The sequence below is a fragment of the Felis catus genome, chromosome B2 (assembly GCF_018350175.1).
Source record: "Felis catus isolate Fca126 chromosome B2, F.catus_Fca126_mat1.0, whole genome shotgun sequence".
Lineage (NCBI taxonomy): Eukaryota > Metazoa > Chordata > Mammalia > Carnivora > Felidae > Felis > Felis catus.
In genome coordinates this window covers 119547706-119562187 of record NC_058372.1, presented here as the reverse complement: position 1 = coordinate 119562187, position 14482 = coordinate 119547706, and the positions used below count along the sequence as shown (strand labels likewise).

Below are 14482 nucleotides of genomic sequence, written 5' to 3'. Positions count from 1 at the left end.
ACCACCAAACCTAGTATTTGAAAGATAGGGTTTTTCCTACTGCATCAACAGCTCCAACAGTGCCAGATGCAGAATAAGTGTTTCAGATGTTGGCATATACCAGAATTCAAAGTAAATACAAACCCATCCCCTTAAATACCAGCTGGGTCTGGTTGCTTTAATGTTAGCAGATTGACCCCATGCTACATTATCTAAGTGAACTACCCATGATGCTTTGAGTTATAATTAGCTCAAATTTCATTTGAGGCCATTCACTCCACCACTGTAGTTACCACATGGAGGACAACTAGCCTCCAGCTATACCTGAGATGGCTACAAAACTTAAAGTAGATCTTAGACAAGGGCTTAACCCTGTAAATTCCCAACATGCAGAAGAACACCATACAACTGAGCATTCAACACACCTGGAGCACCTGGGTGGCTTAGAGCCCAACAGTGCAGAGCCTGCAAGGGATTTTCTGCCCTCCCCTGCTTGTCTCCTAAACTTACAAACCCATCTGGCTCCAGTTGTTTCACATGTGCTCCCGTAACTGCACGGCAATACTGGGAAACTATAGGAGATAAACTCAAAAGTATACCCAACTTACATGAAACTGTGAGGACATTTCCACGAACCCTACCTAGCTCAGTAATTCATGCTCAAACCAATATCAACTCGTTCCAGGCTTATTGAAATACATATACATGGGTCATCACTAATTCCCCCCACAGATTGTGACTTGAGTATCCTGCTTCTGAGCTTTAATACTTTATGTGACCTTCAGTCTGCTGTCACAGGTTGTAAAGACACACCCACCCTTGACCAGCCTCAGCCCATCACTCCAGGTCCTAGGCTGTTCTAGCCTCAGTTGTGGTGAATGTGCACCCACCCAAGAAGCCCTGGCTGTCACGAACTGATCACTGCAAAGCCAACTTTACTCAGGTCATTCTGTTTTCAGTTGTCAACACTGAAGTTACTTACTGGTTGGATAGGCCTTCATTTAGACACCAGGAGACAAATAACCTGCTTCTAGTAATTTGGCTAATTTTACAATGATCATCTTTTGTCTTTTGCTAACAGAGACCTTATTTTACTGCCCCCAATAAAATAAAAATTAAAAAAAACAGGTGAGGAACAAGAGTCAAGTTTATTTGTTCATTTCTTGCATTTGAAGTATTCCTCGATGACATCCTTGGCCTGAGACTCTTTGCCATAGTCCTAAAAAATAAAAAGCAATTTTTTTTGACTAACATTAATAACTCTTGTTAGCATTAGTTATGGTGAAGCTTTACAAAACTAGTTCGTGTCTTATGAAAATGTTTCCCATCACTAAAATTTCTTGTAGCCATTTTCAGGGACCTTAATGACTTCAATGTCTTTAAGGCTCGTAACATGGCGTTCCTATTGCCAGCGTTTTTTAAATTTCTGCAGAAACACATTCAGCTAAGCAGATTCATTGGCCGGCTTCATTACAGCCTATTTTCCTTTTCTGAAAAGCTGAAAACGGGACTCCGAATGTTGAAAATCACACATCTTTTTCGTTGAGGTTCTGGACTTTAACAATGAAAACTGAGTACAGAATTATGCAGTTTCCCAGCACAACCTTCAACCCAGAAATAAAAACGGACTCACCTTAACCACCACACAACTGCAACCAACCACTTTACGGGGTTTTCCCTCCCTGTCAATTTTACAGAGACCGACCCATTCCCCTAGTTTCTTGTTGTCATCAACCTATTGGGATGGAATTAAGAGGGGAAAAAAAAAAAAACATCACCATATTAGCAGACATTAATACTAAGGACAGTAAGTCAAACAGAGACGGTAGCTGTAGTCAGATAGGGTGACATGGCAGTTTCCTCATAGCAGTTCAGTAGAGGGAGCCAGTTGTCATCATGTACAGCACCAAAACACCCAGAAGCACTGCCACTTTTTTCTGTACCAATACCAAAATTAGCAATTCATTCTGCACGAATGAAACATTCCCATAAACTAGCCCAAAATACCAAGTTTAAGCCATGTTTTTCACAGCATCAGAAATGACCCATTTTTATACAGAACTTGCTCTGGTGTAATAGCTTTAACCCAAACATGACCCTAACTGGCTCTATTTTCACGAAGCTAAAGCATCTCTCAACTCAAAAAAATGGACAACTTACCTTAATTAGGTTGATCTGGTGCTCAGCACAAAGGGCCTCCACCAACTTGACATACATAGGCTCATCGCAGTTGGATGCAAGCACACAAAGATGGGCTTGGCGCCTGAAATGCACAATCCAACAGAAACCGCAACTCGAATCTGAGCCTACTACTACCGACCCTTTAAGAGAATTATCTTGGCAATGGCTACACTGGAGGAACACAAGCAGCACCCCCACTGGAGAACAACACAACTGCCTCAGTTTGAGAAGCCGGTCAAAAAGCATATATATTCACACGTCTTTAGAACCACCAGGCCTGCAGTGATTCCCTAAAAATACCAACTTCACATACAACCGGTTTACCCATCTGTGGCCAAAGAAAAACCCTTTCCTGAGAGCCACTTACACGTTTAAAAGGCGGTATGAGAAACGAACTACAATATCAGAGTCGTTACCGGCTACTGGCCTAAAAACTTAATATTGCCCAGCACTACCACTGTACAAACAGCGCAGGGGCTTCACGCCAGGACCTGAAGGGCTTCCGGCAAAGTGCAACTTCGCTGGGTTCAAGAAGCCAGTCTACACCAAGGCGAACTAAGAGATCTTAAAATTTAACCCAGCTGTAAGAAATTCCTAAAGGGCACAGATGCTCCACTCCAATAGCGAACACATACAGTTGTCTTGCCCACTTAAATAACTGAAAACCTAAACGGGTGTTTTTACGAATATTTCGTACTTACGTGGGTTTCTACGGCTACCACTTTCTGAACTCGTTTGTAAGTCCAGTTGCTTCTGCAACGTTAGCTTGAAATCCTCTAGTTTCACTCGAGGTTACCTATCTGCCCTCTAATGTGAAATCAGCCCCACAACCTACAGGTTTGTCAGACTGTTAGGTTTCACTCACAGAAAGAGTGAAGGGGTATCCGACAACTTAAGTCATCATTCAAACACTGTAGTCTTGCTTTAATAAAGCACTCATCCCCACTCCAAACGAACCCACATACTTTAGGTGGGCCACACAGATCTGAGTTCTGATACCTTTTCCTAGGTTTCCTGTAGAACGGATGCCATTCAGAACTTTTGTGCTAACACCATGAACTTCACGCTTTCTCTCCTTGGCTGCAGTTTTGTTCCGGTTCCAACAACCCACAGTATTGAGACTGATACACGTACTTGTCTAAGGCTTTGGCAGCTTCGCGAATTCCACGTGCCAGGCCATCGTGGATGAGGGCGGTCTTCAGCACCTCTTGTAAAGCAGTATTAACGTCCATTACACCTCCAGCAGCAATGCTGAAAACGGAGCAAGTCAAAACCATCACTAAACTCCCCACGCACCACCGGACCGCTTGGGACTCAAAAATCACAAACGAGGCACAGGAGGCGCCCTTAGGAGACCGCGGCTGACCCTGAGACCCGACAGCAGGCTCGCTGCCCATGCCCTTCCCCGCCCCCACGGCTCCGACCCTGGACTCACCCTTCCTCGGCCATGGCGGTGGGTTACGGATGGAGCCGAATCTTGACCGCACTGTAATGCAAAAAAAGAAAAAAAGGTTAAGAAACTAAGACAGCAGTTGAACAAACAACTCCGCGCAAGCCCAATCCTTGCCAAAAGCACCACAACCACCACCCCAGTACCGTTCAACTCACCCCGAGCCTCCGCCTCCGCGCGACTCCGCGGCGGCAGGGAAAGAGGTCGTGCGCGCCCGCATGACGGTATTTAAGGGCTTCCCAGGACCCCCACCCCTAGGCGCATGTGCACTCCCTTTCACGAAAGAGGTGGCTCTGGTGGTGCCGGGCCTCGAGAATTTCTATTTCCGGATTGAGGCCAATCCGAGTCAAGATTACTCTTAGTCTTCCGACTCTCCGCGACCGGTCACTGTTACGCGCAACAGGCACTAACGCGGGCAGCCCCACATCGTCCTTCCCCGCCAGGGGCGTGGCCTACGGAGGCCCAGAGAGTGGGTTCTACGGAGCGCGAGAACGGCCAAGCGCGCGTCTGCGTGGTCTTAGCTCCCTGGTTCCTTGTCTTCCTCGTTAAGTCAGTACCTTGTAATTTCCTGTCGAACCCATTAACTGGGCCTTCCTGCACGGCGCGCTTTCGCATCGCTTCTCAGTTACTCTAGACGTCTGCGAGTGTGTCGTTTTGTGCGTGTTTTGTTGTGAAACGAAAGCCAGCCCGTCTTCACTGCTAAGTACGCCGCAAATTCTTTACCGGCGTTGTATGACTAAAGTGGAACCTCTGGTTAAGTGGTTGGTTACAGTTTCTAAATGCAGTTGGTTCTAAAATTGTTTTGTTTTGTTTTTAACGCCAGATTGTTCCCGAAATTTGTAAACCCGCGCAGATCGGGATTCAGTAGGTGCATTTCATTAGGTGCATTTAAAACGCCTACGACGCGCCAGACACAGGAACTGGGTTCGGGATACAGTAAAGAGAGAACGTAGTCTTTGAGAAATCCGGCATGAATTTCGCCATACAGACCTGGAAGAGTTAGGAGTGGAATCTGAGATCCCTGAAACTGACTTTTACTGGAAGCAGCATTTTGAATTTTGCATTGATTGGTCATTCTCCTGTCCCCATTTCAAAACGCAAACATATGAAATACAGCCGCATATAGTCAGTAGTCCTTTTGCCTTTTTTTTTTTTTAACTTCCTCTCCTGCTAAGCCCCCAAGCCTGTTGTTGCAGGATTTTTTTTTTACGTCAATACCCGGGGTTCATCATTGTCTTGCGGCTTTGAAGAATGAAGAGGTGGAAACAAACTGAGCAGCAGGCAAAAGTTCATTAGAATGTAAGAAAGGAAGAAAAGTATGGAAGCCCTCTTTTCAAAGAGGTGGCATTCGAAAGTGAATGCCCAGGACCTTAGGCAAGGGTACTTGCTTTATGAGGTTCTGGTTGCCCTCCCTTCCCCCTGGTTCTTTCTCTCCTCCTGCCCATATTGGCTTGATAACTAGGCGCTGGGTTGTCCATTCCTGATTGGCTCTTTTCCATTGTATGAGGGGTGGTCTATGGCCATACCCTTCCTGGTGGGTCACACGGTGTTGTGGTCTCGTTTGTTAGTCAGGCCTTTTGTCAGATTTCTGAGGGAAATCTGGGGGGTGGGTAGTGTCTGTTAGATTCTTAAGAGGACCCTTGTGCCTGAGGGGGTTTGCTGTGGGCCTACACTCTGCATTGTTCCAAAACTTGTGTTTTTCCCCACCCAGGGACCTTCGGTCTTAATCTTTCCCTCTCTGCCTCTTGTATCCTATCTTTTGCCTGTCACTGTCAGCAATTATTAGGTGTTTGATAAGTGCCAGCACCATGGATACAGTGAGCAGATAATGTGAGACTCCCCAAGTCTGTGAAGAAAACAAAAATGGGTAACATGGGTGCGGGCAGAGTTAACCAGAACAGAGAGAGACTGGAAGTTTAATACATTTACATAGTTCCTTTTTAGCTTTGTGTGTGCTTTCAAATTTCCATTTGAAAAGTGTTGAGCTGCTGCTTTCTACTCATAACTCCTCCTAAAAGGATGCTGCTCACTTAGTTGGCGATTTAGTTACCTAGTTAACTTTTGCTTAAAAAAAAAAAAAAAAAGCTGCAGGATTTTTAAGGATGAGATTTATTCCTGCCACTCTCATGTTTGTGGCCGGATTAAGATTTGAACCGAAGATTAGAATACCTAAAGGCCACAGGGAAGGTACAAAGCGGCATGGGGGTCAGAGAGTGGGGATGATGTGGAAAGACAAAGGATTGAAGGCTGTGGCAACATTTGAAACGGGAAAACACAACAAGAACAATTAAAAGCATCCCAAACAGGGAAGATGAAAGAAATGGAGAGGAAGGGCAGAGGCACAGATGTCTCCTTGGCTGTTTTGGAAGTTATCCTACCACATTTGTATCTTTGAAAGAGAATGCGGTAGTTTCAGCAAATGTGTAATTAAAGTTAATAAAAGTTAATATGCTAAGCATTAGGTTTCATATTAGATGTCTTCCCCACCCCCCAAAACCCAAATTGGAAAAAAAAAAAAAAGTTTAACTTTTTATTCATTTTTGAGAGACAGGGAGAGTGAGGGAGGAGCACAGAGAGAGAGAGAGAGAGAGGCAGAGACACAGAATCCGAAGCAGGCTCCAGGCTCTGAGCTGTCAGCACAGAGCCCAATGCAGGGCTTGAACCCACGAACTGTGAGATTGTGACCTGAGCCAAAATCACACGCTCAACCAACTAAGCCTCCCAGGCGCCCCTAAATCTTTTTTTTTATGTTTATTTTCGAGAGAGAGTGTGCACACACGTGCGCGAGGGCAGAGAGGGGGGACAGAGGATGTGACGTGGGCTCCACACTGACAGCAGAGAGCCAGATGTGGGGTTTGAACTCATGAACTGTGAGATAATGACCTGAGCCTGAGCTGAAGTCAGACACTTAACCAACTGAGCCACAGAGGCGCCCCCAAAACAAATCTTAGAATGTGAGAATTTGGTAAAAACTCAAGATACGTAAAAGGGGAAAATAATCATTCCCAAACAATGTATTTACATAGGGGGAAAACAAGTACCTTTTAGCTTATGTTGTTGGTTTCTGTCTTCTAGAAGCTGGTAGTCTAAAATATCATGGGTCTATGCCTTAATATTTCACCTTATAAATACCTTTTCTATCAGTTATAAACCTCTCTCCTTAAAACCAGAGCTACAATTTTTTTTGTTTTTTAAAGTTCTAGTAATATAGCTGTTTCTAATCCCAGGAATGAGCTTAAAGGACACACTGGTGATTCAAGGAATCTTTAATATAAATTCTCCTAGTTCACTTGTTTAAGTTTACCTCCTTTCAACTTTAGATATTGCCAACAGTTGGAAGACAATGGTTACATAGAGACTAAAGGCCAGTTACCGATTATAATACTTCTAGACTGTACCCCAGTGTGCATCTGAAATACACATGAAAGTTAAATTCTGAAGTTTGCTTTAGGAACAATAAACAATAATAAGTAATTTTGTTTAGCACTTTCTATATGCTAAGTAGGGTGCTAAATTATCATGTATTTTCTCTGTTGATCGTCCTTGAGAGCCTATGTGGCAGCGGTCTATTTAGCCCCCCTTAACAAAGTAACAAAGCAAGCTCAGAGAGTTGCTGAAGATCACACAGCTGGTAAATATTGAAGCTGGTATTTGAGCCCAGTGCACTTCAAAGCTCATGCTTCCAACCCTACATCCATTCAGATGATTGCCCAGTTGCGAATGAGAGGTCACAGAATTCAGCGATGACTCTTCACCTCTCAAGTTGGGAACAATGTGACTGGTTCTACTTCATCATGCTAAAAAGTTGGATAGACGGAGAAAGGGAATATTGCAGTTTTAGGCAGAAAAAGAGAGCAGTAGAAATTTAGGTTCTTGATCTAGGTGTAGATGTATTAGTTTGCTACAGCTGCCATAACAAAATATTAAAAGCTGGGTGACTTAACAGAAAGCTATTATCGCACAGTTCTGAAGGCAAGCAGTCTGAAATCGGGTGTCTCCAGGGTTGCCTCCTTCTAAAGCTGTGAGGGGGAATCTGTTCATGCCTTTCTCCTGGGTTCTGGAGGCTTGCCAGAAATCTTGGTGTTCTGCTATGGCAGTATGAAACACCAGTATTCACGTGATGGTCTCCTTATCTATGTCTGTGTCCAAATTTTTCTTTTGTTTTTCAAAGTAGGTTTCATACCTAGTGTGGAGCCCAATGCACGGCTTGAACTCATGACCCTGGGACCAAGACCTGGACCGAGATTAAGAGTCAGATGCTTAACCGACTGAGCCACCTGGGTGACCCCCCAATTTTTCATTTTTTAAGGCTACTAGTTATCTTGAATTAAGGGCCCACCCTATTCTAGTATGACCTCATCTTAACAAATTACATCTAGAACAGCCCTATTTCCAAATAGGGTGTTGACGTGATCAGGACTTGAACATGTGTCTTCTGAGGGAACACAATTCAGCCTGTAACAGATGTCAAAGAAGGAAGAGATGTAGGACAGATTAAATGCTAGAAAAGATCTTGGAGTTGAACTTCAACAAGCTTACTTGGAAAACCAGAGCTGGGAAGAGAAGCTGGGCCAGGGCACATTTTACATCTTGGAGAGGTGGGGACAGTCCAAATTTCAGCTCACTTTGTAGCCTTGGGCAAATTACTTACTTTTCTGAGCCAGCCAAATTGTGATAATACTGTGATACTGTTACGAGGATTACATGGAATGGTTGCTTAAAGTGTTTACCCCTATAGTTATTATAGAGAACTTCGTATGAAAATAACTGTGTATGGAAAGGTTCTTAACTATTACTTTCTCCTGTCCTAAACCACACAGCGCTTAGTAGAATGATTTGCGTGTTGGAATCACTAAACTAATGTGTCCTGAAATGAACACATCGAATGAAATAAGTTTCAAGAAGCAACTGTGTAGACGACACACCTAAAAGAAAGCCACGTGGAGAACTGCAGGCGTAAATTAACATCTCTTAGGACTTAGCTGGAGGCTTAGGGCATCCCAGGAAACCACTATTAATTTGACAATTTTAAAAATGTCCCCACCTTTGGGGCTAGAAAAAAAGCCCAAAGGATGGAAATAGGAGCTAAGAAATTGGAGAAAACTCAGGAACCATCATCCCGCTGCAGCTCGGGAACATATAGGTCTAGTCTTGGCTTACATAGCATATGGTTTTAAACATACTGCAGAAAATTAGTTGTAGCTGAAGAGAGGTTTGGGCCAAAGAAGATACAATCCCAGCATATCAAGGGTAAAATCAAAGGAGAAAGAAAGGTTGGCAAGAGGGAAGAGAATAAGAAAGAAAATAAGGAACTAGACGAGTAAGAATGGAATGAATTCATAAAGACTGTAGGTAGTAGCTTGTAAAGTTAATCTGTTTTAATTGGAAAACCTAGTTTATTAAGGGGGAAAATGGTGATAGGGGAGAAGGGGGTGAGGTGATTGAAACGCTAACTAGGAAGCCTATGTCACTAGGTTGTATATTTGGAAGGTTTTGTGTGATTCTCATCGAACTTTTCCTAAGTGTTACTAAGAATGTTTTCTCAGTCCTTATTTTGATTGTTCCCCAGAGTTGTTTGGGTGCTATAGCTGCTTGCTACAGGGCTGATGCAGGATTGTGGAAACTAAACATACTGAGGAAGATAAATAGAGATAATACTTAAAGTTTATGAATAATCTAATTATGTACCCAGCAACACCGGTAATTTATAAATGAAAAGGAGTAGTGGCCGAGAGAGCAGACCCTGATTCTCCTCTCTATCATTTTCTGAGTCTGTAGCTTTGATCAAAATACTTTTAGCCTCTGATCCTCAAGTACCTCAGCTGCAAAATGTAATAGAATGAGATGTTCTTAAGACTTTTGGTTTGGACATTCTATGTCATCATCTTGAAACAATAATTTAACTTCGAACAAATGTTGAACGTTTATGTGGTCTGCTGTATTCATTTTCTGAAATCATATGACTTCATGACATGACACTGAGCTATAGCTGATGCCAACTTCCCTCCTCTGTATCCAAGTTATAGATGATGTCTTTATTTGTAAATGACGGTTATTGGTTGTTGTTGTTTCTGTATTAGGACAAGAAAGCATGTTCATTGTAGAAAATTTGGATAATACTGTACCAATTATGGTAATTTGGGTACAACCGAATGACCTATGGCCAACATTTAAAAAAAAAATGAATTTACTGGTAAGCTTTTGGATGGCTCAGAGAATTAAAGGGTTTGCTGAGCAATCAGATTTGAGGAATGCCAGACACAGGGTGGTTCTAAGGATCTTGGTTCTAGGAACTCATGAAAAGTCTCAAAGGCAGTGCTTTTCAAACAAACTGACTGTATGGGAGATTTTTCACCCAATACATCACAGGTTATTAGCTTAATAAAATACAGCATAACTACTAGGAGGTTCTGCAAGACTAACCATCTTGCAGATAACAAACATAAGCCTAAAATTTTTTTAAACAGCTACCTAAAGACACTGAACAGTAACCAAAGGTAGACAGAACTGGGGGTGGGGGTGGGGGGGTGGTGAGGATCGTGGTGATCAACACTTGAAAAAAAGAATAGTAGTGGCTAAATTCCATTTTTTATGGCTTCTAGTATAAGGGCAGACCCAGTCAGTGCCCTATGGGGCAACTAATAGCCCAGATTTGTCAGTTTTACTTCCTGAAAACCCAGAGGGCAGAGTTTAGAACAACCACAGCTACTGGAAATGGAGAGGAGGGGAAAATCCCAGAGAGACTCAGAAAGGTGGAGGCCAATATTCTGCCTAAATCTCTGGCTGGCTTTTGAACTACACATGCCTGGGGCAGACTCCTAGCATCGCAGCCAGGGACAAACAAAATGCATGACAATTTCAGCTGCTTCCCACTAGGGAAACAGATACAAGGTTTGAGTCAAGGCAGGTGAACTCTTAGTGAAATTTTTTAAAACATCAATATTATTGGAAAGAATACAACAGAATCCAGAGTCCCTGTGACATATTACTCATGATGTCCTTGCTATGATACAAAGTTATTATATATACTAAGAAACAGGAAAATATGACTCATACATAAGAAAAAAGGCAATATGGAGACTGAATCCAAAATAATCAAAATGCCAGGGCACCTGGGTGGCTCGGTCAGTTATGTGTCTGACTCTTGATATCAGCTCAGGTCTTGATCTCAGGGTTGAGAGTTCACATCCCACGTTGGGCTTTGTGCTGGCACAGAGCAAAAACAACCAACCAAACAAAATAACCCAAATGTTAAAATATCAGACAAGCATTTTAAAGCATCTATTAAAAAGGTGCTCCAGAATGTAAAACATAATAATTTTCACAGTGAATGAGCAAATAGGAAAAGTATAAACTACAAAAGAGGATCAAATAGAAATTTGAGAATTGAAAAATAGCATGTGAGACATTTACTGGAAGGGCTAGCAGTCGACTGAAGATGACAAAAGCAGGACTCAATGAGTTTTCAGCTAGATCAGTCTGAAATCATCCAACTTGAAGAACAGAGAGAAAAACTAAATACAGCTGTAATGATCTGTGGGACACAATCTGAAAGGCTAACATATATATAACTAAATGCATATTTCTAACACATATGCAATTGGAGTTCCAGGAGGCAAAAGAATGAGACAGACAAAAACATTTGAAAAATTAATGACCCAAACCTTCCCAAATTTTATGAAACACACACATTTACAGATTCAAGAAGCTCAGTGAACCCCAAGAAGTATAAATATAAATAGACACATATCTAGACACATATAGGGGAACTACTGAAACTCAAAGAGAAAATTCCAAAAAGCAGCCAGGAAAAAAAAAGGTACGTAACATGCAAAATTATACCGATTTCTCTTGAGAAATTATGGGGACCGAAAGCAGTAGAAACATGCCCTGAAGAGGCTAAAAGATAACAACTTTCTCCTCATATTTCTATATCCAATAAAAAGATCCTCGAAGAGTGAATTTATCTGGGGGAATAGCATTCCAATGGAATAAAATACTCCATTTTAGTTTGTAAAAAAAAAAAAAAAAAAAAAGGTTCCATATGTGTCCATATGTTTATGACGAGTATAAAAAAAATGTGAGTGGATACTTGTGGTAGACTAATAAATGGCTCCCAAAGATGTGTCCACATCTTAATCTCTGGAACTTGTAAATGTTACCGCATTTGTAAAAAAAAAAACAAAAACAAAAAAAAAACAAAAAAAAAAACATGCAGATGTGATTCAGTTAAAGGTATTGAGATGAGAGCATTTTGGACTTTGGCTCAGCAAAATTAGTGTTGAACTTCTGGCCTACAGGACTGTGTTGTTGTTTTAAGCCACCAAGTTTGTAGTAATTTGTGACAGCAACCACGGAACACTAATATGATAATATGTTAACCTGTAATACTGACCGTGTGGAGGGAAGGTAGGAAGTAGAGATTAGAAGTGGGGAGAAAGTTAGGAATATGAATATATGCAACAATACACTTTATATAAATGAAAGGTAGATGGATGCAAAATAAGAATACACATTTTATGGGGGGTGCTTGGGTGGCTCAGTCGGTTGGGTGTCTGACTTTGGTTCAGGTCATGATCTCACGGTTTATGGGTTCGAGCCCTGCGTCGGGCTCGGTGCTGACAGCTCGGAGCCTGGAGCCTGCTTCAAATTCTGTGTCTCCCTGCTCTCTGCCCCTCCCCCGCTCCCACTCTGTCTCTCTCAAAAATAAATAAACATTTTTAAAAATTTTAAAAAAAGAATACACATTTTGTGAAAATACATACCAACAAAAAAAGAGCTGTATTAAACATACAAGAATGGGGTACCTGGCTGGCTCAGTCGGTAGAGCATGGGACTCTCAATCTCAGGTTGTAAATTCAATCTCCATGTAGGGTGTAGAAATTACTTAAAAATAAAATCTTAAAGGATGCAAAAATGATTGCTGATGGAGGGGAGAGGAAAAGGAATGGAGATAGAAATAAATGGCAACAGAAATGAAAAATCCAGCTGAAAGACTGGAAGATAAAGTAGGGGGAAACTCCTATCAGATGGACCAAGAACAGTAAGAGATCAAAAGTAGAAGAGAAAAAAAATAAATAAATAAGAGGGCCAGTCTGGAAAGAGAACAAAAAAGGAAATGTAATCATCAAAAAAATAATGCAAAAAAAAAAAAAATCTCCTTTACAGTTTGGTGTTAGATTGGAGACGGAACATAGACTGGAGAAGCCAGCAGGGGTTAGATCATAAAGATTCTAGAAAGCCACTGGAAGGAACCTTGCTAATGCTAATCCTTCTGTTTAGTATGGCTCTGAGGCTCTCCTTACCTACCCAGGAATTTTTGCACAAACTTCAAGACCCAAGGTAACCTCTCTTCCTCAGGAAGCCACCCTGGACTGGTTGAGCCAAAGTAAATAGTTCTGCCAATATGCTTTTATTACAGAGTTCATTATATCATAAGAAATAGATGTCTGTTTTACCTGCTAGATGGAAGTATGCTACTTGAGGCTGGTTGGGGCTTACTCATCTTTAAATTTACCATGCCTGGAACAAGGTGGTCATTGGATAGTCTTTTAAATTTTATCTTGGCCCCAAATCAAGAATTTCTAGAATAGTTAGCTCTTCCCAAGTAGTAAATAAGGTGAAGATAAGTGAAGCCTCAGTGTGTGTGTAGGTGGGGTATGGTGCGAGCAGGGAGTGTTGTGCTGGTGACAGTAAGGTGGCGGCTTTTGTGGTCCAGCTCCAAGCACTTTACAGACCTTATCACCAGTGCTCACAGCCACCCACAAGCCAGGCATCAGTACCCCAATTGTGCACATGGAGAAATTGACCTTGTCCTCCAAAGTCACCAACAGAAAGTAAGTGCCTTGTCTTGGAACTCAGGCCATCTGCCTCGACAGGTATACTCCCAGCTATGCTTCCTCGACATTCACCATAATTCTTGCAAATATTTTTCTACTCTGGGTGCTTCACATCAGTTAATCCAGTCAATTCATTTCAAGTTTACTCGCGTATGATTTAAGGGATTACAACCACTACGTCGTTTACTCACCCGGAAGTGACCAAGAGCAGTGCGGACGGACACCTCTCGGTGGCGTGCGTCCTGTCCCCTTTACCCACGATTGAATTGACTTTAGCTTGGTTTGTTTCAGAGAGATTCAAAACGGCTGGGGCCTGAGGGTGGGGTTCGGGTTAGAGCTTCTTCTCCCTCTGCAAGGGGTTCAAGTTCAGGGCCTGGGAGAGTTCTCTCAAGACTTTTCTCCTCTGTAGCACTGCTTTTATAAATACCGTGTGTTTGGGGTTGATGAGGACTAATTTTCTTTTTTTCTCTTAATGGTTACCTATTTCTGAGAGAGAGAGAGAGAGAGAGAGAGAGAGAGAGAGAGAGAGAACGAACGCAAGCAGGGGGAGGGGCAGAGAGAGAAGGAGACACAGAATCTGAAGCAGGATCCAAGCTCTTGAGCTGTCAGCACAGAGTCCCACGCGGGGCTCGAGCTCACAAACTTGTGAGATCATGGCCTGAGCCCACGTCGGACTGACCTGAGCCCATGTCGGAAGCTTAACCCACTGAGCCACTCAGGCGCCCCATGAGGACTAATTTTCTTAATTCACATTAGCACCTTTCAGTTCAGGCACTGTAGCTCTTCTGTGCCTATATACGCTTCCTTTCTTACTGCTAGTAGAAATACATTTTACTCATTTTAAACTTGGGGGTTCAGCTACCTGGAATGTAGATTAGCCCTTACCCACCCCACCCCAAGCATATCCAAGGTCGTGAATTACTATGGTAGCCTGAGTTTTTAGGGGAAAAAAAAAAAAAAAAAAAAAGGCGGTGCTCCACCCCGCCCCGCCCCCGCCCCCGCGCCCCGCCCCGCCCCCGCCCCGCCTCCTGGA

General features: G+C 42.6%; 1 protein-coding gene, 1 long non-coding RNA gene and 3 other non-coding genes across 5 annotated transcripts; 1 reads left to right on the top strand and 4 right to left on the bottom strand.

Annotated features, from left to right (window-relative positions):
• Positions 1-1108: 1108 nt before the first annotated feature.
• Positions 1109-3877, bottom strand: RPS12 (ribosomal protein S12). Its single transcript, XM_003986572.5, has 6 exons — positions 3769-3877; positions 3596-3646; positions 3295-3411; positions 2140-2242; positions 1613-1714; positions 1109-1198 (listed from the first exon to the last, which is right to left on the bottom strand). Exons 2-6 carry the CDS (start codon positions 3607-3609, stop codon positions 1136-1138), a joined length of 399 nt encoding a protein of 132 aa, XP_003986621.1. The 5' UTR covers positions 3610-3646; positions 3769-3877; the 3' UTR covers positions 1109-1135.
• On the bottom strand, positions 1318-1447 carry LOC111560703. The gene has a single exon (XR_002742698.1). It is a non-coding gene; the product is annotated as a small nucleolar RNA SNORA33 (small nucleolar RNA).
• On the bottom strand, positions 1808-1884 carry LOC111560710. Its single transcript, XR_002742704.1, has one exon. It is a non-coding gene; the product is annotated as a small nucleolar RNA SNORD100 (small nucleolar RNA).
• LOC111560692 lies at positions 2998-3070 on the bottom strand. The gene has a single exon (XR_002742686.1). It is a non-coding gene; the product is annotated as a small nucleolar RNA SNORD101 (small nucleolar RNA).
• A 194-nt stretch (positions 3878-4071) lies between the features above and the next one.
• Positions 4072-6068, top strand: LOC109499902. Its single transcript, XR_002157474.3, has 2 exons — positions 4072-4313; positions 4434-6068. It is a non-coding gene; the product is annotated as an uncharacterized LOC109499902 (long non-coding RNA).
• Positions 6069-14482: the final 8414 nt, after the last annotated feature.